This window comes from Morchella sextelata (genome assembly GCF_020137385.1).
Source record: "Morchella sextelata strain SCLS chromosome Unknown scls_26, whole genome shotgun sequence".
In the NCBI taxonomy this organism is placed as follows: Eukaryota; Fungi; Ascomycota; class Pezizomycetes; order Pezizales; family Morchellaceae; genus Morchella; species Morchella sextelata.
In genome coordinates, this window is record NW_025408641.1 from 283,562 (window position 1) to 307,346 (window position 23,785).

General features: G+C 53.3%; 8 protein-coding genes across 8 annotated transcripts; 5 read left to right on the top strand and 3 right to left on the bottom strand.

Annotated features, from left to right (window-relative positions):
* Positions 1–1,825: 1,825 nt before the first annotated feature.
* On the top strand, positions 1,826–2,929 carry H6S33_008338 (uncharacterized protein; the record flags this gene model as incomplete). Its single annotated transcript, XM_044839969.1, has 2 exons — positions 1,826–1,946; positions 2,013–2,929. 2 exons carry the CDS (start codon positions 1,826–1,828, stop codon positions 2,927–2,929), a joined length of 1,038 nt encoding a protein of 345 aa, XP_044687883.1.
* A 1,408-nt stretch (positions 2,930–4,337) lies between these two features.
* H6S33_008339 (uncharacterized protein) lies at positions 4,338–5,969 on the bottom strand (the record flags this gene model as incomplete). Its single annotated transcript, XM_044839971.1, has 2 exons — positions 4,338–4,727; positions 4,785–5,969. The coding sequence occupies 2 exons, from the start codon at positions 5,967–5,969 to the stop codon at positions 4,338–4,340; spliced, it is 1,575 nt and encodes a 524-aa protein (XP_044687884.1).
* A 595-nt stretch (positions 5,970–6,564) lies between these two features.
* Positions 6,565–7,427, top strand: H6S33_008340 (uncharacterized protein; the record flags this gene model as incomplete). The annotated part of the gene is made up of 2 exons (XM_044839972.1): positions 6,565–6,795; positions 6,864–7,427. 2 exons carry the CDS (start codon positions 6,565–6,567, stop codon positions 7,425–7,427), a joined length of 795 nt encoding a protein of 264 aa, XP_044687885.1.
* Positions 7,428–11,923: 4,496 nt separating this feature from the next.
* H6S33_008341 (uncharacterized protein) lies at positions 11,924–13,109 on the top strand (the record flags this gene model as incomplete). The annotated part of the gene is made up of 3 exons (XM_044839973.1): positions 11,924–12,139; positions 12,209–12,586; positions 12,609–13,109. The coding sequence occupies 3 exons, from the start codon at positions 11,924–11,926 to the stop codon at positions 13,107–13,109; spliced, it is 1,095 nt and encodes a 364-aa protein (XP_044687886.1).
* Positions 13,110–13,661: 552 nt separating this feature from the next.
* H6S33_008342 (uncharacterized protein) lies at positions 13,662–14,575 on the bottom strand (the record flags this gene model as incomplete). Its single annotated transcript, XM_044839974.1, has 2 exons — positions 13,662–13,921; positions 14,008–14,575. 2 exons carry the CDS (start codon positions 14,573–14,575, stop codon positions 13,662–13,664), a joined length of 828 nt encoding a protein of 275 aa, XP_044687887.1.
* Positions 14,576–15,272: 697 nt separating this feature from the next.
* Positions 15,273–16,088, top strand: H6S33_008343 (uncharacterized protein; the record flags this gene model as incomplete). The annotated part of the gene is made up of 2 exons (XM_044839975.1): positions 15,273–15,583; positions 15,653–16,088. 2 exons carry the CDS (start codon positions 15,273–15,275, stop codon positions 16,086–16,088), a joined length of 747 nt encoding a protein of 248 aa, XP_044687888.1.
* A 2,913-nt stretch (positions 16,089–19,001) lies between these two features.
* H6S33_008344 (uncharacterized protein) lies at positions 19,002–21,305 on the top strand (the record flags this gene model as incomplete). Its single annotated transcript, XM_044839976.1, has 6 exons — positions 19,002–19,488; positions 19,566–19,644; positions 19,704–20,041; positions 20,095–20,870; positions 20,952–21,038; positions 21,096–21,305. The coding sequence occupies 6 exons, from the start codon at positions 19,002–19,004 to the stop codon at positions 21,303–21,305; spliced, it is 1,977 nt and encodes a 658-aa protein (XP_044687889.1).
* Positions 21,306–21,689: 384 nt separating this feature from the next.
* On the bottom strand, positions 21,690–22,858 carry H6S33_008345 (uncharacterized protein; the record flags this gene model as incomplete). Its single annotated transcript, XM_044839977.1, has 4 exons — positions 21,690–21,828; positions 21,881–22,033; positions 22,098–22,703; positions 22,764–22,858. 4 exons carry the CDS (start codon positions 22,856–22,858, stop codon positions 21,690–21,692), a joined length of 993 nt encoding a protein of 330 aa, XP_044687890.1.
* Positions 22,859–23,785: the final 927 nt, after the last annotated feature.

The window sequence follows — 23,785 nt, forward strand, 5'->3', positions numbered from 1 at the left end:
AAATTTTTCGGAGCACTCGGGCAGAGACGGAGCTCGGGGTAGCACGGAAATGGGGCCATGTTAAAAATCTATAAATTAGAGCATTCTTCTCACATTTCTAGCGCATAAATACATATATGTTCTGCTGGTTAGACGTGATTACTCAGGTTACTTTCCTGGCAGGTTACATATCCATATAAATACTAAATGGATTGGCCTATATATTCACGAATTGGCAGTTCGCAACCCTGCTCACCGCGCGCGTCACTCCTACCGGAGGAGGCCGATTTATAAAATCATGTACATTTATATCCTTCCACTCGATCGCTTTTGGGTCAGCTTCCAGCTTCCTTTAATTTTGCATGTCAACCTTGGGATCTACGTGAATAAATAATTCTTGGTCCATCCAACAGGAATTTTACTTGATAGCGATATATATTTTTACCTATGTTTTAAACGGGGTTGGGCAGACGTGGACAGTACAGTCGAGAATTCGTGTATGAACATTGTCTTCGTTGACCCCCACTAACAAAATAACCTGAGCCAAGCCCTAAATTCTTGCCCTAAAAATTCTTTCCAGAACACATATGTCCCAAATGCTTTAAATCACAAAACTGTCTTAATATGCATTACTTAGTGTGGGATTATGTCTACCGATGTGAAATGGCTAATATATATGGTATTTAAAGCCTGCTACATGTACCATACTCACGTGGCGACATAAAAAATCACTCGCGTAAACAATTGGTTACTACAGCAACGCAGCGGTTAGTAATTTAATGATCGAGATTAGATTAGATCTTACTTGCCAAGACATTTGGGGGATACATAATAGCAGCTTTGGAAGTACTGTCTGCAGGCGAGAGAGCGGAGAATTAAGAATTAAGTATTAATTATTATTTCAGTATATGCATATTCCCGTCTCTGTAATACCTACTCGGTCAGGTACTCCGAATATTGGGGCGGGCGTGAAGAAACCACTGCAGGCCTAGCTAATTTAATTAACTTGCTGTAGTTTTTTTCTGTTTATTTGGCCCCTCCCGGATGTTCACCGCCGAATTACTGTGATTGGCATATAGTATGACTGAGTATAAAATTTCTTTGTCAGTGCTCATGGTTCAGAGTAGTACATATAGAGTTCACGAAGTTCATGGTTAAGAACAATTGGTATTTTTTTCGTCTGCGGTGTTTTATTTTTTTAAACATAGAACTATTTTGGAGTGGGTTCTAACTTGGCTATGAATTAATTCCCTAACTGGAATAAGAATATTCCTGTTTTCGTCCATAACTGCTACCTATTATCGTCGTCGACTTTAGTTTGATTTATGTATCATCACCGCGGGCCCTCTCACTCAGAAAACCACTGTACCGGGCGTTGAGGGTAAATACGAAGAATCTGATAACAGAATCTTGCTGTGAAATAGGTGTGTTTATCTTATCAGATTCTCGGTATTTATGGTTAACCCAGTATATACTTGCCTCACGATGACTTATCTTCTGGCCATGTCAGCTTAGGGCAGCAACTGTAAGGATCATAGGTAAATGAGATTTGCACATAATTAACGAGCTAGATGTATATAAGCCCACTCGAGCACCAACCTACCTCTCACTCCCGAGTTCAACATCCACAGATAATAGACTGTGTAACCACCACAGCCAAGACCCTTGATCGACTTGGATCAGAATTAATAGAGCTTCCAAATTTAGGCATGGTATCGATAAGGCTGCATATCAATAGCCTGGTTACCCTACTGTCCGCCCAACTAACCAAATAATTGCAGATCCTTCAACGGCCCCGAAAACTTCACTCGGCGCAAAACACCCCGGTACTGCGACAGACACAAAAATGGGTTCCAGCAACAGGAAAAAGAAGGAGAAGCTCAAGGACTTCCAGAAGCCAAAACTAAAGGTCGGAAAGACAAAGCCCAAGGCCGCAAACTTCACAAACACATCCTTCAAGTCAAAAGGTCAGTCCGCAGTACCTGCTCCTGCTCAGAGGGAAGAAGAAGACTAACAAAAGCGCCGCCGTACAGCAATTGTCGTCGCAACCCAATCGCTCCACACCTCCGCCCCCAGCGTCTCCTACCTCTTCACCCACCACCTCACTCTCCTAAAGCACCACTCTTCCGCCACCCGCCGCGAATCCCTCTCCTACCTCACCACACACCTCCCCAACGCCCTCGCCTACGCCTCCTCTAAAACCTCCACCTCCAGCAATGGCGTGCCGCCCATGTCCGCCATCATCAGCGCCCTCACACCCCTCATGCTCGACACCTCGCAGCTCGTACGGACGCACCTCCTCGCCCTGTTCAAGCTCCTCCCAACGTCCCAGGTCGCAATGTACATCCCCAAGATCCTTCTCTTCGTAAACTCGGCCACAACACACATCACCGAGGAGATTCGAGCGGACTCGACAAAGTTCCTGCAATGGGCCATTGGAGTCGACCCAGAGGGCGCGTTCGGCGGCGGCGGATGGGGCGCGAGCTTGAGGGGTATTGCGGGGTGTCTGGGCTGGAATGGAGCAGGCGTGAAGGCAGTCGTGCCGAAGGGGAAGGAGATGAAGGTGGTGATGGCGCACTTGGAGGTGCTGAAATATGTTTTGGAGAAGGGACTGGGAAGTTTTGATGCGGAGGAGGAGATGGAGGGGGTGAGGGGTATCTGGGGGGACGCTGAGGTGTATCGGCTCCCGGATAGGTCGAATACGTATGCGTATTTGAACCTGTTTGGGGCGCCGCCGGCGAGTAGTGGGGGTGGGGAGTTTGCGACGGGGGAGCCGGAGGATGTGGATGCGAGGAGGAGGTATCTGACGGATGGGCAGGGGAAGAATATTTTGGCGCTCCTGAGTATGGGGTTGGCGAGCTTGAAGAAGGATGGTGGGGAGGTGGGGCGGACGGCGGGTAAGGTGCTGTCGTATCTTTTAGAGATGGTAGAGGATAAAGCTGTGGAATAGAATTAATTAATTTAGATACCTTTTCCTTGGTTCAATGGGTGCAGTTTCTTCTTCTGAATGATTGTATGAGGGGTTTTGAGTAGATTCGCTGGTCTTGGTTGAGTAAAGTCTTGATAATAAGATGTTATAAGTGTCGTTTGGGGTGTATATAAGTTGCGAAGAATCGAAGGATCGATATATCCCCACCTACGCCGTTATATCTTATTCCCTCCTGCGGTCTTTCGGGTCTTGTGATATCTTAGAACGTCTCGGTCTACACATAGTTATATCTATGGGCAGGTATTCCGGGACAGATCCAATAGTACGCAATATAGGCAGTATGTAATGCTGCTAGAAGGATGTTGTGTGTAATATTCTTTTATCTGTTGGTTTAATATAGTTCCAGCTGCCATGGTGTAGTTAGAGCCGAACTCAGTCACGTAGTCATATAAACCAGGCTGTAGATGCATGTAGATATGTAGGAATTGAGTCAAACCATTAACCTGAGATCTTCCAAAATGAGATTGCTAGTCGGTATGCCGAAAGCTTGATGGGCCATACCATATGTATGGCTACACGTATTCATGAATAGTAGCACGCATGGGACATTGAGCTGTGCCAATAGCTCTTTCAGCTTCGAATAGTGATGAGCTGTGCCTATTTGTTGGATTAGATGTGGGTGTGGATGTAGGTGCTGTGCTGGTAGTGGACTGGGTTATGCATTGAGTCTTCTTTGTTCTGAAGAGCTTTCGGGCAGGGCTGGTCTTAAATATGACCAGTGGGTGTGTATGGCGGCGGTGAGTTTGGTTGGGAGTGACGGAAGAGGGGATAGTGGGGAGCAATAGGTGGCTTGGCCATGCTACATGTACGATATATAATGTATCTGGTTTTCGTTTTTTGAGTTAAGGGTGATATGGCCGTCAATGGACCACATGCATTTCACTGGCCATGGTACTTGCATGAGATATCACTCGTTATCCACAGGTTTCAAGTGACACCAGCGCTGGCGAGTAATGACCCAAACCCATCGAACCTCATGGCGCACACCCGGCGCTTTTACTGCCCGGTCATTGACTCTAGATCTCTTGGCGTCCTCGATCATTCACCCCCACAATATGAAAGCATCCAACCCATATATTAGACAGTCACAGTCAGCTCTATTACAGCGGGATTAACGCTATGATATGTTCACAGAATTTCCATATACATCTCCTACCACTAAGTTCTAAACTAAACCACTCTAAACCCTCTACTGCATATAAGTACCCCCTCCCCTTTTTGATATCAACAACTTCCCAACGCAAAGTTGTAAAAAAAAAAAAAAAAAAAGTAAAGACAAAGAAAGAAAATAGAAGTAAAGAAAAAAAGATAGTAAAAAACGAACTACATACAGCCAACTAACTAGTACTATGTACAAAAGACCACCCTCCTAATCCAGATAATCCATCTCCTTGGACCCCGTCCCCAACGGCGTCCCCACCCTCTTCCTCCGGCGAATACTCATCGGCCTCCACGCATACTCCTTGCCCCTCTCCAGCGTGACATACCCCGTGGTCATCACATACGTGACCCGATCGCCCAAGAACCAGCCCAGCTTGCGCACCACATCCGGCACCAGCGTCCTCGCATGCCCGGGCCTCATCCCCTTCCCCAGACACAGCAGCTCCGCCCACCGGCGGATCATACTGCGCTCCCTGAACTCCATCCTCCGCCGCCATGCAATCTCCTTCTCATCGCCGTTCACATGCCCATTGGCCGCGGCATCTGCAGCATATATCTTCAGCGCATCGCCGATGGCCACAATGGCCTTCTCATGCATCTTCCGCGCAATCAGCGAGCGCACGAGATAGTCGTACATCTCGATGGTAGGCCCCACCGAGTACGGCGGCGCCGTCATGATGTCCCACAGATTGACCGGGCTGTACTTGGGCAGATACTTTGCCGGCGGCCTCGTCGCCACATACGTCCAATTAAGCAGCATTGCCCACGTCGCCTTCGAGATCAGCACCTTATACCTCCTCGCCAGATGGTCCACCGTTCTCACCGCGCTCTCCACATCATTATTACTACCAAACGCCGCCGCAACCGCAAGCAACGTATGCTGCGTCGGGCACAGCGGCGAGTCCTTACCCACCGCCGGCGCCGGCGTCTCCTTCCGCGTGGCCAGCGCCCCCACATCCACATCCCACACCTCCTTCAGCGTCCTACACATGCCGCCGATATCGCCCATGCGCGACATGGCCAGCAGCAGCAGATCAAACGTCATACTGTTCGGCACAACCCCGCGGTCAATCATGCTGCGATATATCGTCATGGCCCTCGTCCTCACGTCCTCTGGCGTCGCCGACCGCATTGCCAGCGTCCGCTCTGTGACACGCAGCTCCCGCTCAAACGTCGCCGTCCCGCACAGCGCCGCCATGTACGAGTTATACGCCCACGTGTCCGGGGCGACCCCCGCGGCCGCCATACGGCGCCAGAGCTGCTCGGCGAGGACGCGGTCCTTGCCGGCGCGCGCGCAGTCGAGGAGGTGGGTGTACTCGTGCACGCCCATCTGGTAGCCGTTGGCCTCCATCTGGACGGACACGGCATGGAGTCTCCTGCGGAACTCGTCGTACGAGATGCGCAGCGGGAGCAGGCGGGGGTGGCCGAGGTCGTTGAGGTAGTGCCGTGCCCTGAGCGAGACGTAGCGTGCGGGGCGGAGGGAGAGGAGGATGCTTGAGAAGTCTGCGGCGGTGAGGCGGGGTGTGAGGTCTGCGGCGGCGATGGCGGTGAAGTGGTGCCAGATTGCTGGGTCCCTGCGGGCGGAGATGGCGGCGAGGAGGCGCCGGATAGGGCCCTCACGGTTGGTGAGGGGGATTGGCGTGAGGCCCGTTAGGGCGGGGTCGAGAGCGGGGGTGGGAGCAGGGGGGGGGGTCTGCGGGGTGCGGAGGGGGTGGTGGTTAAGGGGGCCGTCACCGGAGAGCAGGTACCGGCGGGGGAGGCATGATGCTGGGCGCGGAGGCTTCGGCAGGCAGCGGAGTCGGGTGCATGCGCGGATTGAGACGGGCTGTAGTCCATTCATAAGGAGAGGGTCGCCCGCCGCGCAATTGATGCGGGTGACAGTTGGTGAATGAGTGTAGGTGAGGGGGCGAGAGCTCTGCAGTCCCAGGAGAGCTCTTTTGATGTCTCGAGGGGTTGTCGTTGAGGCGGGAACGTTGACCTGGTAATGATCTTTTGCTTGATGTGGGGGCGCGGGCCGAGAAAATTTCAAGAATCTGATAAGCGCAGGGGGGTGAATGATCGAATTGAGTGGAATCGCGACCGAGGATTGAGACTGGAGAAACAGCAGAATTGAAGCTGTATTCGCTGGGAGGTTTCTATGAGGAATATCAATTCTGTTCCCAATTCTCAGTTCCCCACACTTGGGCTTTCCACGGCCCTACGTGCAGTTCACTCTGTCTGCTCTGCACGCCATCTCCTTCCATCCGCCCAGGCCTGGCGGAAATGTTCCTGCACGCTTATCGAAAGGATCTCGCTTGGCATCCACAAGAGCCGCAAAACGCCGATCTTCGACGCGCCAAACCTTCACGTCACCTTCGCTACAGCATCGCTATCTGCACTCAATTACCTCATATCCACACACATATAACTCCGTCTTCACAGGTTTTCTGCTGGCAATGGCTTCTCACGACTCTTACGACTCTTACCGCCCCTCGTCCACCTCCCCGCCCCGTCACTCGCACCACCACAATTCCCACCACTCAAACCACTCGCAACCCCGCCCAGCACCCCCGCCCCCTCTCACCGCGGCCGCAAAGACTACAATCAACAACCTCAAAACGACCTACAAGAAACGCGGCCACTTTGATACCCTCCGGAAGGACATCTACCAGAACTTTGCCGACTCTGTAGGTTTTGCCACGGGAGATACAGCTAAATTAGGAGCTTTCGCTGACAACTCTCCATGTGTGTATAGGAAGCGGGCAAGTCGTTCACCCTAAGGATTGAGCAAACAACAACTACAGAGATTGAGCGCGACCCAACACTGCTTGTGCGCGACAAGAGCTCGGCGGCGGAGCTGCTCGAGGGCTTTATAGGGTTGGCCGAGGCCGAGAGGGAGGTGGAAAGGATGCTGGCGGAGCGGAGGTGCGAGATTGAAGACAAGGTCAGGGGTATCATGAGGGAGAATGGGGTCGAGGAGAAGGAGAAGGAGCAGGAGCAGGAGAAGCCGGTGCCCCCACAGCACGAGAGAGAAAGGGAGACGCAAAGGCAAGACAGGCCTCAGGAGCACCAGGAGAGGGAGCAGGAGATGGCAGAACCCGATCAAACCCATGACCATGCTCATTCGCATGAGCAGGACGAGGATGACATGGAAATGGACCTGGTGGACCTGGTACCCGTGCGTGATGCCACTCCTCCTCCCCCGCCTCCGCCGCCTCCAAAGAGGGAGAGGGTGTCTAGGTTTGATGACCCAATTGGCCTGCATCGCAGGAAGATTATTATTACTGAGAACGGCACGGGGACTGGAACCGTGAGTTAAGTCTGCTGATAGGACCTCTTTTCTTGATTTTCCTTCATTTATTGCGTTCTTCTCTTTTTCTTAGTATATTTTATTGGGATTGGTTTGTTGGGTTTGTTTTATTTGGTTTGTTGAGCTGCGAGTATACAGCTCTGGCTTATAGCTGTGAAGATTGCAGATTTTTTTAACAGATGGGGGGATAAATTTGTAGCTGCATATAGCTGGAGTGCCACATGGGCAAGGCACCACTAGGCACCACTGGGTACTCCATGGCGGTTGGGGGAGCACCACTCGCTCTATTTATTGTTCACTCTGACGAGTGATAGTGTCCAAGTAGTTTAGTTTGCGCTGGCGTCAAGAAAAGGAAAGGAAACGGGATCAGGTATTCCCCTGGCCATGGGCTGGGAAATTCTACACTGGGCTGGCGCCTAGGAACAAATTTGTCGCACAGCTTTTAACTCCCATAGTAGTGTGCTCGGACAATTGATATAGCGACTTGTCCATCACGGCTATGTCTGTCATAGGGGTGAAATCCGGTGTGCGTAAGCCCGACCCACTCTTTAACTTTCGCTGTACTGGTGCTGTGGACACTACTATTGCCGAATAAGTAGATAAACCAGCAATGTCAAGCCGGCACCTCGAAAGCAGCCCCCCATCAGGATCGATGACATTCCTAGCCAAGCAGCAAAGAAGCTCCAATCCCCGGTTCCCGAGTCCATGCTAAGATACGCTTCTCAGGAGTGCTCATTAGCTGGGATATTATAGCTATTAAATCCGGTTATAATTGCTGCCCTTCTCTCCGTCATTGGGTGTGCAATGAAACCCGTCGGAAAGGCCTACTCCTCCCCACCAAACTAGAGGTGTAACTTGGAAATATTAGCCGTCGAGTAATGGGATGCTTGAATTGGAACGGCGTCAAAGGAATGGTGGAGAGTGAACTGCCGCCTCGCGCACACTTGGCGTCGCGGAGTATGCGGGATGGGGTAGAAGTTATTGGGTGTTTCATCGGCTATGACCCATGGTGCTGGAAGCCTGATTGCGACTGTGCTATCGGTCCTGTAAGACTGCAGCTGTCTATTCCGAGTAGCTTTCGGCGGGATTGATTGTTAAAGTGGTCAGCCTTTCTCCTGGATGGGGACGAAGGAAGTGTTTCGGCTGTGATAAAAGACTGCCTTCTAGATGCTTACCGCGTCTGTCTAGAAGTTCGTTCAATAGATACGAGTCAAGGGAAATAGATGTGCATGCATACATGTAGATATCACTGTTGTCATTTGTGGGCCAGCCGTTGCTTGTTGTGAGGTGGTCTGAATACTACTGCGTTCTGGCATTTCCAACTGTTGTGGACAACTACATCATGTATTGTATATGTAGTTTAAACGTGGCTCCAAACAGTCCATATTGAGTTTTCATAGATTTTGTCGCCATCATAGGATCCTAGAAGCCTGTCACCCTCTCTTTCCTCTGCAGTCCGGCAGGTCAAAACAATGCATTTGTAATTGCTCGAGTCTTCGATTACAGGCCACCCAGAATAATGACTACGTAGTCTTCCTGCAGTACTTTACCGGGGAACCGCCGTGGCTGGGCCCTGAAACTGCATGTTTACACGGGTGAAATCCTATACACGTATGTGATGTGCACCACGAGTGATATCTCATGCCGGAAATCACTGCACCAACGTCCGCCGGGAAATCGATATCTTTACGGCGTGTAATTGCCGTTTACTTGGTTTCCAAATAAGAAATACCCTTTACCCGAACTGGGCCGATTGTGCTTCGAGGGAGAGACGTTAGCTATGGTAACGTTGTTAAGTGAAGAGTGAAACAGAGTAAAGAAAAATTCTGTCTCGCATCAATCACGTTTCGACTCTACTATATCTCGAATCTCAATGAGCTGTTCTTGTCCCCACAAACAAATCAGTTCATGTACTTGTATTGAGCAAACGCTATGGTCCCGGCGGTGCACTGGTGGATAGGGCAGGATGTATACATGTAGTTTGGGAGACATGACATGCAGGTCGCTAGTATAGCATGGTAACAACTATATAGGTACGAGGATCCCCCCCAGACCAATCAAGCTGCTTCTTCGTCTCGTCTCCAAGTCGAGCCTCCGGTTATATGCAATCCCTACCGAACAAAACACTCTCTTATTATTTGGCTGCGAATCATATCATATCACCCCACAGAATTATAAGCCTTCCTGCCTATTATTTCCCTCCTTCCCGGACCAAAGAAACATACACACACATACGTACTCTTGTTTGAGGGGGTGTGCGTAACGTATTGCAAGGTACAAATAGCCGTGGGATGTAGGTACATGTACCCACCGTGCACCACCCCTGGTCGTTGAAGAAGCACATGTAGGGCCCGATATCAATTGCGCAGTTCGCGTCGGGCTTGGATATATTATAAGAATAAGAATAAGAATAAGAATAAACATCAATAAACAGAAACAAAGTTTTACCTTTGATTGCTGCAGACTAGGGATTATGCGAGCGGAAGCTCCTTGGCTTGTTTACCAGGTCCTTGTGGTCGGTGCCGGATGGGAAGCTACATCCTCTTCTCTTAGAGCGAGCGAATCGGCCACCTCCCAGGACCGCCGTCGCCGCACCTTTACTTTCTCCCAAACACCGGAAATCCACACACCCACAAGGCATCCTTTCTCCTCTACCTGTTGGTGATCGACATCTCGAAAAGTGCCTTACTTTGTCTTGTCGCGAACAAAAGGGCACATACGTCAACCCTTCGAAACCTTCTACGAGATCGAGGTAACTCAAGCCTTGAAGTGACAATTCCAGATCTTGCCCGTTTCAGGTCACTTATGGAAAGGTAACTCGAGACGTCGGGGTACGTATGCCCGTCGGAGCCTCAAGTAAAATAGGTGGAGGGGTGAATGGGGAAGAGAAGCGGGAAGGTGCGAGTGGCGCTTCGTGAGGTTCTTGGGGTTTATGTAGCCGCTGGCTGAGGAATTCACGATTGCTCTATCTCACATGCGCAGCTAACGTACCCCGGAAGAAGAATAAACTCATCGTCAAATAGAAGCAACTAAACTGCAACGTTTCGGATTATCTTTAGTCTTTTGAGAGTAGTTCTTTTCGAGTGCTTAGAAGCACTACTATTAGTACGTTACTGGTTGGCTGGTTGAAGGTACCAGTATGTTTCCTGCCAAGTGGGGTTTGATTGGACGTGAAGTTTTCTCGTGACTAGAGGAGGATGCAAAAGAGCTGAATACATAATTAGGTACACAATGGCTATCTAGGGTAGGCTATAATTGCAAGCTCAACTATGCCTCTTTTTTTTTCGTCTACTATTCGGGGGCGTTCCAATACCCAATTATTCACCACCATTCAGCTCCTTGGCAAAACAACGAGATCAGATCTGCTTAATCCTTGATATGATTAGCTCGGCTCCATCCGAGTTATGGTCATCCTGGCGACAAGGTCCTTTAACGAAATTTAATCCGAGCAATCTATTCGATGTAGCTATCCTCGTCCTTCCTCGTCATGTCCGGGCTCCACTCTACCACTCGTGTAGAAGACCGACGGTGTTTGTGTAATGGAAGTTTTCTCGCTAGAGTTTGTTTGGAGAGGAATCAATTTAAGCCGGGAGCTGGAGGTACCTAATGCTGGTAAAGGGGTTGCCTGTGGGAGGCGGTTTTGTTGTTGTGGGTTAGCAACGGGTACTAACTGGGTACCCCCCTTCAACCTCAGTAAGTCCAGACTACTGCTTTCATAACACTACCGTACTAATATTCCTTTCTTCTAGACAAGAAAGACATAACATCTTGCATAATCCGGGACTCATCCGAGTAAGCCCTCACTTCGCTACAGACATAAGAGGCTTTCCTTTTTACCCCGATTTCCTTTTGTATTGAAAGGTTGATGTGAGACACATATGGTTTCATGCCCGTTTTAGGGGGGGCCGTACCAGCCCCGACTAGTTGAAATGATCGTCTTGCGGGCGGCTTCATGCACAAATCAAAATGTACCTACGTACAGTGGGTTGTGGATAACTAAGTATAGGATGCCCCTGTTTACGCGCTACGGACTAGTTCCAGCTTGTACGGTGCCAAAGGGTTATATACATTGGTGGGCAACATCCGCTTCCTTACGAGTTTTGGACTTGTGACTGAACGGGCTTCATCTTCACTTCATACACTCTTCGAATATTTCGATTCTTTTCATTCCTTCTTCTTCCCTTCTTCCTTTCTTTTCTTACTTTCACCTTACGTTCCTTTGGTGAGCAAACTTTTTTCTCCTTTTTTTTTTCTTTCCTTCTTTCCTCTTCGACAGGCTCGATTCTAGCTCTCTGGGCAGTGCCTTGAATTTGTGGTTCCAGTAAAAATAAATATCTACCACTTTTTATATTTTTCCAGTCTACGTCCGGCACGTACCACATTTTTACAATAACGACCTCTCTCCTGCTCCGAATTGCGACCGCTTCATTGCCTCCTCGCATTCAAAATATTCTACACCTTCAAAAACAATTTACTCTTAAAAATATCATTAGCAAACTATCAAGATGCCAAACAACAACCTCCGCCTTAGATATGCATTGTTTCTCGGCGCTGCTGCGGCAGTCTCCGCAATTCCACTTGACCGCCGGGAGGCAGAGGAGAACTCGGATTCTCTGAATCAGACAATTGAAGATGCGGTGCATCTGGATAAGGATATCAAAGCTGAGAAGGACGAAGTTGATAGCGATGACGATGCTAGTGATGATGAGGATGACGATGATGTATGTGTTATATTATATTTATCCTCAGACATTCATTAGATCTATATATACTAATATCTACTTACCCAGTCCTCACAAAACGACTCCCGAAACCGCCCGCCCATCAGCTCCACCATCTCCGCCTCTCTCCCAACCGCAACCGCAACCGCAACCACCACCGCCTTAGCCGACACTCTCCCATCTACTACAAGTACAGCCACCCCCACCGCCCTCCCCAACATCCTCCCCTCTCCCGCCAACACCCACAACCGCAACGCCGCCATCGCCGGCGGCACCATCGGCGGAATCCTCGTCCTCGCCCTCATCGCCTTCCTCCTCTACCGCGTGCGCAAAGCCCGCCCCGCCCCCGTCACCTACAACGACGAGAAGCACCCCTACCCCTACCCCGCCGCCCCGCCCAGCACCCTCTTCGGCGGCGGCAGCAGCCAACGCACCGGGGCCGCCTCCGTCGCCCCCGGGAATGCCAAAGCCCCCACCACTCGTCTTCATCAACCCGCCCACGCACAACGTCGACCCGGGCACCTTCTACCGCCCCGAAACCGCAAACCCCGCCGAGCCCCTCCCGCCCGTCTACGAGGAGATGCGGTCCCCTGGCATGGAGTCGTCAATTAGCCAGACGGAGCCGTACCCGGAGAAGGCCGCTGCGAGGAAGATGTATGCGTCGTTCGGCCCGCCGCCGGAGCCGCCGGTCCCGCAGGTGTCGAGGTTCTCGTGGACTACGAAGAGGAGCAGCGTCGATAGCGAGGAGCCGAAGTTTAGGACTGTCAACAGCTGGGTCTCGAATCAGGCCAGCAGGGACGGCGTGAAGGAGAAGCTGGCGCAGATGGGGTTGAAGGGCGAGGTGCCGGCTACGCCGGTCGAGTTTAGGTTCCACCCTGGGGCGCCGGTGCAGTTTGGGGTTGGCCATGGCAGGATGGAGAGTGCGGACTTGGATAGGCAGTTGCAGATGAACTTGAGGAGGCAGTCCTAATTGTTGATGATGCTTAGTGTTTAGGTTTATGAGGTGGGATGGGGGGATGGGGGGATGGGGGGCGTACTTGTTTATAGTTTTTTTATTTCCTTTGTCGTTTTGATTGCTTTCTTTTGTTTTGATGTGGGGCTTTTTGTGATTTGGTTTTATTGTTTTAGCTGGTGTATTTTAGCATGGCGGGAGCATGGGGGCGTGAGCGTTGTATATTGGGGGGCTCGTAGATATAAATCTAATAATCAGTACAAATATACTCAAACACATTGGAATCGTTGTTCTCATATCATCACGCTGCAATCACATCTTCAATCAGTTGGGCTTAGAGTCAATGACTGAAATAAGCTTTGCCCTTCCATCTTGGCAGCACTTTTTCGGAGCTAGCATTGCACTTTTTACCAAAAACTCACAAGTCCAAATACGGCCTACACTCTGTGCAAAACACCATTCAAGACATTTACCAAAAAAAAAAAACCCAACTACGCAGCCAACAACATAATGGTATATTACCGCCAAAGCCCATTCTAAAAGCCCCCCACTCCCCCGCCATTACATCTACTAAAACCCATACCCCATCCACCACGTATACCCCGCCACAACCAGCGAACTCAGCACCACGGGCCCCAGCGTCATCTCCACCGCCGCCCAGATCCACAACGTCCCCACCGGCGGCGCCCGCTTCATCACCTTGTAGTAGCCATACTTGTTCACCGCATGGACCACCCAGCAGCCGGCCACCACGCTCACGACGAAGAAGAACAGCTGCACGCTCGCCCAGTGCCGCCGCGGGTGGAACACGTAGAGGAGTATAAATATCGCTGTTCCCCACCCACCACATTAGCCTCTACCCCCCCCTCCCCCCCCCCTTCCTACAAAAACTAGGGGAAAGGAGAAAAATACGAACCAGGCACAGCCTTCACCACCCGCCACAAGATCTCCGCCACGTCAACCTCCTGCACGTACTGCTGGTGCACCAGCACGTCGAACGTGAACAGCAGCATCGCCAGCGGCACCGTCCACGTCACCGCCGTCATGCCCGCGCCGAACAGCACCACGTCGTCGTCGTCGCCGTCGGAGGGCAGGATCGGGGTGCCGTCGGGGTGCCGCGGCCGCTTCTCTTCGATGAGGTCCACGAGCGTTTTGGGGCGTGGGCCGCCGCCGCCATCGGTGGTGCTGGTGCTGGTGCTGGGAGGGGGGCGCGAGAGCGGCATTTCGGCGATTGTGATGGGGTCTTTGGCGGGTTTGGATTTGGGTTTTGCCATTGCTGCGGTGCGGTGCGGTGCGGTGTGTTTTGGGATTGAGGTTTGGGTGTTTGTGAAGTGGTGGATTGCGGAGCGTGAGGCGATTGTGGTGTGAATAGCTGAGTTGTGGAGGAGGATTGGGAGCGGGAGCGGGAGCTGCCGTTCGGCGGGTTTCCCCTGAGCTGGCGCGTGGATTACATAAGACACCAGCCCACTGAGGCTCGCAGCCATCCGAGGCCCGGGAGAGGACCTCTGCACGGCTTCGACAGAGCTGCCGCTGGATAGCAGCAGCCCGCCTTTCCGCCCCTCTCTACGGTCTCGGGTGCCGCTCGGAGCCCGGTGCGGTGTGGTCGCGGGAGAGGGCCGAGTGCTCTGCCATGATCCAGGCCCTGCACTCACCGCCAAGCACCCGCATGTCACATGTGTGTATTCCGCGCGCTGAAACACAGCAATTGCTCCGGTCCGCGGGGCCAGAGAGGATGTATCTATGTAGGTACACACTGCCGAGAGCAAGAGGTAAAGTAAAGAGCATTCTGCCAGAGACAGCGACGAGTGACGTGGTTGTCTAGATTGCGTATATATATTCTGTCGCTGTGGAGCCCCCTGCAGCGCTGAAACCAATATCGACATGTATGTGAAGCATCAAGACCTGCGGGGGCAGAGCAGGCACAGGTAGGTTATCTCGTCACGATCGGTGGGCTCGGATATACCAAGCATTATGTAGAGTGCTCTACCAGCTACTCGGCGTGGAGAGGGTGTTGTCGATTATGCATAGCAGAGCAGGTACTCTACATAGTTGCTCCAGGTATCGGCGGAGGAGGAGGCTACTTACTGAAACCCTCGCACATCCCTACCTCTCTACTCTACTACTATCCTCAACTCTCTCTCTCTCCAGCTCCCACCACCACCCCCCGCCATCCCCACCACGATGAACCTCCTCCACGCGCTCCTCCTCCCGCTCACCCTCGCGCTCACCTGGCTCTACGCGCTCACCACGCGCACCGCGCCCCCGCGCAACAAGCGCATCACCCTTCTCATCGCGCACCCCGACGACGAGGCCATGTTCTTCTCCCCCACGCTGCTGGCCCTCACAAAGCCCCACCTCAACAACACCCTCTCCGTCATCTGCCTCTCCACCGGCAACGCCGACGGCATCGGCCACATCCGCAAACACGAGCTCGTCGACTCGTGCGCGCGCCTCGGCGTCCCGGAGGAGCGTGTGGAGAGCATTGACCATCCGTACCGCCACCCCCCCCCCCCCCCCACCGCGGGTTGTAGGCGAGAGTGGCTAATAGAGCGCGTGAACAGGGAGCTGCAGGACCAGATGCACAGTCCGTGGCCGTCGGCCACCATTGCGCGCGTGCTGCGCGAGCGCCATGAGGTGCTGCCGCATGTGCTGATCACCTTCGATGAGCGCGGGGTGTCCGGGCATCCGAACCACATCTCGTGTCTGCGGGGGGCGCAGGAGTGGGTGTTGGGGCTGTCGGAGACGGCGGGGGTGGAGCTGTGGATGTTGGGGACCGTGGGGATCGTGCGCAAGTACCTGTTTGTGCTGGATGGCGTTGTGCAGGCGGTGTTGGGGGGGAGGGGCGCGGGGGCGGGCTGGTTTGTCAGTTCGGTGGGGGAGGTGAGGGTTGCGAGGGAGGCGATGGTGAGTGCCCATAAGAGCCAGATGAGGTGGTTTAGGTGGGGGTGGATTGGGCTGAGTAGGTATATGGTTGTGAATGGGTTGGAGAGGGGGTAGTGGGGTGGGGTGGGGTGGGGTTGGGTGTGGTTGTAGATAGGTAGATAGGTAGATAGTGGTAATGTAATGTGTAGACGGGCATCGAGTGCCCGGTGTCAGGCTCTCATCTAAGGTAATGGCCCAACTTCTGCTCCGGGGAAAATGTGACCACCTTCTGCGGCCATGACCGTCATCATCCCGCTCCCAACCGGCATAATCTCCATGCACGTCAACTATCCATATTTAAAACTAACCGTTCTTCAAAACAAAGAATACCCAATGCACACCACCAACACAGCATCTATCCACATTCAATCAAGACGCAATACTCAGTGCCAGTAATAAGAGATAAGGAAGGTGCTCAATGCCCGCGGGTATCTGTATCTGGCGACGAGTGATATCTCATGCAAGTACATACCATAGCCTGTGCATGTGGCCCATGGCCTGACGACCATATCACCTTATGCCAAAACACCAGATATTGCTTTATCAAAACACGCATTCCTCACAAAGAAACTCCAGATGATATATAACACGCCCCCCCCCCAGTCTCCTCTTCTCCAACCCTCCATCACTCCCACATTAACTACACACATCAACTCAACATGGGACCCCACGGAATCGTATGCCCCCCCCCCCCTCCCCCCTCCTTATACCCCACAACTGTACCGCCACCACTAACTCAACCTAGGCAGCACTCACGCTCACCACCATCATCAGCATCGGCTTGACCATTGCCATCCTCTGCAACCGTAACCCCCCCCCCCCCCCCTTTCTCTCCGCTGGCGGGTGTATGGCGTACAGTTGGTGCTGATTCGAGTGCGCGGGGCGGGCAGTTGATACATTTGCGCCTGGGTCGCGTCGTGTAGATACAAGTAGTGAAGAGCCGGCGGAGAGCGGAACTTAGATGAATGGTGCAGGGTTGTCATATATGGGTTGGGTTGAGTCGTAGGAGGAGGGGAACGTGCGGTGGTGGTGGTGCGGTGTTTGTTTGCAGGGTTAGGCGGCCGGTGGGGATGGGGTGTTTATGGTGCTGGATGTGGTGGTGGTGGTGGTTTCTAAGGCGCGGTAAACGTAAGGTGGGTAGTTTTGCTACTGGGCGCTGTGCACATGCATATGTACTTGTCGTGATGTCTTTTGCTGTATAAAGGGCACGGAAAGCTAGAGCTAGGGGCATGAGGGCCTTGGAGTATTGCATGTGGGTAGAGGGTATCCTATCACAGCAAGTAATCTACTTTTTCAGAGCAGATGGAGTCTATGCATTACAACGTACAAAAGAGGCAAGAACTCGTTCCTGTCTTCGTTTCGGTTACAAGAGGTTGGCCGGTGGGTCGTGGTGTAGGTTGTGGTAAATTGCCATGGCAGGGTTAGGTTTCCCTAGCACCTCTTACCCATCTCCCTTAAGTATTACTTCCGGCGCACTAAAAGATTGTGTGGGCGAGTGTAGTCTACGGGTAGACAGCTCGTCTTGCACGAACACCGAGTGGGTTGAGTCCCCATGGCCATCAGTAGGCCATGGGTTCAATCCCGGGGGTGGGAGTGTCTGTGGGGTGTATATTATATACCGGGAAACGTAGCCCATTATATTGCAGTACTGTATTGGGTAGGTACCCCCGCGAAGGGTATATGGCCACAGCATCACTTTTTGTAAATTTATTGCCCATTTTGGGGGCTTATTGGGTGGGTGGGCCTGACTGAGGGCCAGTGGGGCATGTGTGGTATCGATTAGAGCTCTGGCCCGTAACGTACTACAGCTCGAACTTCCGTATTATTCCGCTATCTCTTCTGGTGGATACAGATAGAACTATGGCGTGAGCCACTCAAATTAACGCTGGTTTCTGTGGCTTATGCCGTTGGCTTGTCTCCCCCTCTTCCCCTATTACGATGTAGCTGATCATTAGACTCCATTCAATTAATGGCTAGGGCCGGATAGAGGGGGTCCGGGGTTAGAGAAACGTTTCTCATCTATATTCTTTTGTGTTTATATTTCCTACTGGTGGCCAGTCTTGGCCTTATATCGAAAATACATCACAATATATCACTCGATGCGATACTTGGCGCGAATTCTTGAAGCCCACACTCAAAGGACGGGGGGGAACTCAGGTCAACAAAACCACGTTTTACAACCATTGGAAGACAGGCTGGCCGTGTGTGTGCTCGCCTGGACTGGGTCGTTGTACGTGGACGTTCGGGCTCTCTAGCTATCCGGGGGTGACAGAGCTAGATTACACGCTCCGCGGTCGTTTGTCGTAGCGAGAAGCGCTGATCATTTCCAGGATGTTTATGCCTATGGCTCTCATACGGAGAGGGCGCGGGGGGATAAGTCGTTCCCAGGGAGATGCACCTGTCTGCCCGGTCCCCGGTAGCAGCCGCGAGTGGCATTCTGTGCTTGAGACATACATGTATATGGCTCCTCCCCCCAAGACACAATCTCCATCCGTGCTTCAGGATGCAGCCATGGATCAAAATAGCTACATGGATATAGGCCCCTAGGCCCTCGCATCCTCTCTCCCACGGGAACGCAGAGCACCCGCATCACCAGCCATCACCCGTCCCGACCCGACCCTAGCCGAGCATCCCATCCTGGAACCGATCGCTGTCTCGCCAAGACCGCACCTCTCCCGACGCTGCAGATCAGTTATCGCTCAGGTCCCAACCCCCAATAACATCTCAGGCCATATTATATACACACCACGGCTCACCCACGGGTCACGACCGACTGTCAACACCGAGGAGAGGGCTCAATTGCACGCGCAAAAGCAGGTACGCACTTGGCAAACAAGCAGCGTCCCATTCGCAGGTCCACCCGCCAACTCCGAAGACCGAGGCTCAGTTATATAGCTCATATATAACTGCCCAAGCCCCCCCCCCCCCCGTCTCAAAGCTCCCGCGTACCTATCCAACCCCCCCCAAACCTAGAATTCGCCCCCAAAGATGATACCCGACACCGCCCCCGCCCCCGCCGAGGCAATCCCAGGCCGCAAGCTCTGGGAGCACCCCTCTCCCGAGAGCACCCAAATGCACCAGTTCAAAACCCGCATCTCCGCCAAACACAACGTCCAATTCGGGCCCGAGACCGACAAGGACGCCTCCCTGTGGCGGTGGTCCGTCGGCAACCCGTCGCAGTTCTGGGGCGAGGTGTGGGACTACACGGGCATCGTTGCCTCGCGGCGATGGGACACCGTCGTGGACGAGGCCGCGGGCATCTATCCGCGCCCGGCTTGGTTCGCCGGCGCGAAGCTCAATTTTGCGGAGAACTTGCTGTTCCCGAGGGCGGTGGGCAGTGCGGAGAAGGTGGCGGTGGTGGAGGCGACGGAGAGGGAGGAGAGGGTGGTTGTTACGTGGGCGGAGCTGAGGGAGAGGGTGAGGGCGTGTGCGGCGGCGATGAAGGGGCGGGTGAAGGTTGGGGATAGGGTTGCGGGTGAGTTTTGTATTGCTATGGGGAGCTGGAGGGGAGCGAGGGGGGGGTGCCTTTACTGACTGGCGCAAGCTGTGTAGGTTATGTTGCGAACCATGTGGATGCACTCGTGGCAATGCTTGCAGCGACGTCTTTAGGTTGCGTATGGTCTGGAATCAGGTATGTGATATTCACCACACTCTTCAATTTCACTACGACATACTAATACACATCTACAGTCCTGATCACGGTGCTACAGCTGTTCTAGACAGACTCGTACAGCTAGAGCCCACAATCCTCTTTGCCGACAGCGCAGTTCTCTACAATGGCAAAGTGCACGACGTGATGCACAAGCTCAAACTCGTAGTCGCAGCACTACCCACCCTCAAAGCCGTCGTCGTGATCGACAAGTTTTCCCAGTCCCCCGACATCCCCAGCGTAAAGCCCATAAACGGGGACTCCTACGTCTATGCCGACTTTCTCTCCACCGCCGCAGACAAAGCCGCCCCTCTCGAGTTTCTGCAGCTCGACCCCGACCACCCGGTCTACATTCTTTTCTCCTCCGGCACTACCGGGAGTAAGTCACTCCCATATCCCCCCTCCTACAGCACCCAACTAACCCACCTCTAGAACCCAAATGTATCTGCCACGGCGCAATCGGCACCCTCATCCAGCACAAAAAGGAGCACATCCTCCACTGCGACATGACCCCCTCCTCCACCTTCTTCCAGTTCACCACCGTCACCTGGATGATGTGGCACTGGCTCGTCTCGGCGCTCTCCCTCGGCGCCACCATCGTCCTCTACGACGGCTCCCCCTTCCACCCCCAGGGAAACCTCTCCATGCCCTCCCTCCTCCGCGAACTAAACATCACCCACTTCGGCACATCCGCCAAATACCTCTCCCTCCTCGAGCAGCACTCCGTCGTGCCCCCGCCCCTCCCGCACCTCAAGGCTATATACTCCACCGCGGCCGTCCTTGCGCCCTCAACGTTCGAATACGTATACCGCGCCTTCGGCCCCGTAAACCTCGCATCGATCACCGGCGGCACAGACATAATCTCCCTCTTTGGCGCGCCCTCCCCGCTCTCACCCGTCCATTCCGGCGAGATCCAGTGTCTCGGCCTCGGCATGAACGTGCAGTCATGGTCTCCTGCGGGCCAGCAAGCACCAGATGACACCGCCGGCGACCTCGTATGCCTCACGCCATTCCCGTGCATGCCTGTCTCCTTCTGGGGCCCCGGCGGCGAGAACTTGTACAAGAAGAGCTACTTCACGCAGTTCCCGGGTGTCTGGCATCACGGCGATTTCGTAAAGATCGTGGGCGAGACGAGGGGCCTCGTGATGCTGGGACGCAGCGACGGCATCTTGAAGCCTGCGGGCGTGAGGTTTGGGTCTGCTGAGATCGTAAATATCCCCCTCCCCCCCCCCCCCCCCTCTTCTTCCCCGCATCCTCCTCGATAGACAGATAGCTAACACACGGCGCAGTACAACATCCTCCTCGCACACTTCCCCACGCAATTCGACGACGCCCTCTGTATCGGCCGTCGGCGCCCCACGGACACAGACGAGCAGGTCGTACTCTTTGTCAAGCTGTCTGCAGGCCAGGAGCTGACGGCGGAGCTGGTGAAGGAGGTGCGGGACAGGATTCGGCGGGAGCTGAGTGCGCGGCATGTGCCGGCGGTGGTGGAGGCGTGTCCGGAGATACCGGTGACGACGAACGGGAAGAAGGTGGAGGTTGCGGTGAAGCAGATCCTGTGTGGGATGGACGTGGCGGTGTCGGCGAGCGTGGCGAATGCGGGGTGTTTGGCGTGGTTTAGGGAGTGGGCGGGGGTGAGTTAGACTTAGATTTAGATGGGGTTGTAGAGCGGGGGGCCCTGGGGGGGGGGGGGGGGGTGGATGGGCTTGCTTAATTACATGTATGTAGCTAGATATGGCCCGATGAACGTGGTTATGTGTAGATGAGATATGATGTTTCTTGCTTCTAGCTTCTTGATTCTTGCTTCTTACTATAATAGTATTTCAATGGCCGTGGTACTCGTTATTTTTCTTTCCCTACTGGGGTATCTATCTAATACTAATAACTTCTTCTTACATCTTAATAATCATCATCCCATATCCTGTCAATGACACAAAAAACCACAAAAATCATAAATTCAAAAAAAAAAAAAAAGAAGTTAACTACCCATACACCCATTACTCCCGACAAACCAACCACAACCACCACTACTGGTAATACTCATCACTCCCCTTCTTCCACCCCTCCAGCAGGACCAACACCTCCTGCCTGGCATCCTCGATGATGGCATCAATCTTGATGTCGTTCTTGTCGTAGCCGAATGGGTCTTCGAGCTCCTCTCCGATACTAAGTAGTGTCAGTTAGTGTCAGGCAATGATAGAAAGATGGAGAAACTCACCCTTCGATGCCGTAGAGCGTGAAGCAGATCAGGGATAAGACGGGCACAGTCCACCAGCCCATCTCGTCCACCAGACAGAAGGGGAGGATGCAGCAGTATAGCGCCAGCACCTGTTTCTGGTGGATTTGCTGACATACGGGGATTGGTGTCAATCTATCCATTCCCGCCCGTCAGCACCCACCCGCTCTCAAAGTCACAGAGAAGCCGACGAACTCACTTGATAGTCTCCATCTGCCCATACGCATCCATAATGCCATTCAACTGCCCATTCAGCATCGCCGACTGCGGCGCATTAAACGCACCCTTCCTCGCGCCCCTCTTAATATACCTCTCCACCACAAACCCCAACTCCAGCGCCATGCCCACGCCCTCGCCCTCATGCCCGTCCAGCCCCTCCGGCACCAACATGCGATACTCCGGCTGAAACTCCATCGCGCCCCAATTCCCGCGGAGGTGGTTCTTGACGGCATACATGATAGCGACGAGCGTCTTTACGACCTTCTCCGTCTCGGCGCGGTCCTGGTCGTCGTCGAGCGGGCCGCAGACGAGGAAGGAGCGCGTGAGGTTGCGCACGCTGTTGACGATGGACTGCAGGCCCGTGCGGCCGCCCCAGTAGCGGTCGTAGGAGGAGCTGTTGCGGAAGACGAGCATGAGGCCCACGACGATGGAGAGGGAGGGCACGATGGAGGCGGGGATGCCGAGGTTGTAGGCGCTGTGGGCGTCGAGGGAGACGATGAGGAGTGTGAAGAGGGTGTGGATGGACACGGGGATGATGATGGCGTGGTGGATGGCGCCTTTGATGAAGCGGAAGGCGAGCGGCCATCTGTGGTGGTTAGTTTGTGGTTTTTTTTTTGGGGGGGGGGTTTGGGGAGGGGGGCTTTACTTCCGTGGCTTCTGACGGGACGAGTTGCTGAGGGGGAAGGTGTTCCGGCGTTCGGACATGCTGAGTTGGCCGTGGGTGGGGAGTGTAGGGCCCATCGTGAGGTGTGGAGGTATCGTGATGCTCTGTCTGTCTGGTGGTGGAGGAGACTTTGACTTTGTTGAGGATATTAGCGGTGGTGGACGAGGAGCTCGAGATAATGTAAATACCCCACCCAAGCAGAGCAGCTACCCAGATACTCGGAAAGAACGGAGGAGGAGGAAGAGGCGGGGGGGGGGGGGGCGTGGTATATAGCTTCCTATCTCCCACCTCAAACCTCTCTGGCCTCTATCTATCTTAGTGCTCCTCCTCCTCCACTCCTCCACTCATCTGTACTAACTAGATCCCAACAAGAAGCTCACCACGCAAAAAAAAAAAACTGCACCCAAAAAGCAAACAATCCCTGCCCGATGCAAGGGTACGCGCTCGCTTATGCGCCATGATTCGGGCTTTGGGAACTCTCGCGTGACACAGAGATACGTGGTTGGGCTTTCGGCGCGTCATTTCTACACATGTGGAGGGAGATCAAGCGTTATCGTTTCCCGAACGAGGAGAGGGAGTGGGGAGCTATCGAGAGTGGGGGGGATGGGCTCCGATGGAAGGAGAGACAGGATTGTCTGTTTAGTTTACCCCTCAGGATGATCCTCACTCAAGTCATGCTTGGTGTTAGGTAAAATGTGGAGTTCTCAAGTAATGGTGCTAGGCTCTGCATGGGTGCTAGGCCTCGAGCATGAAACGTTGACAAAGACTCATGGATTATCACTCGGACGATTTGGCGGGCGTAGTTGGCTCTAGATAACAGATATGGCCATGATCCGGTTTGATTTGCGTTTTATCCCTTTCCGACACTAACTACCCCGATTCCGTTAGTCGACCCTAATAGCTGTAGTTTATAGTCACAGTTTTGTAGTTCCAGTTTGTGGTTTCAGGCCTCCCACCACTCTAGGATAGTAATCCATACTCGAAAGAAGAAGCTCCCACAGCTA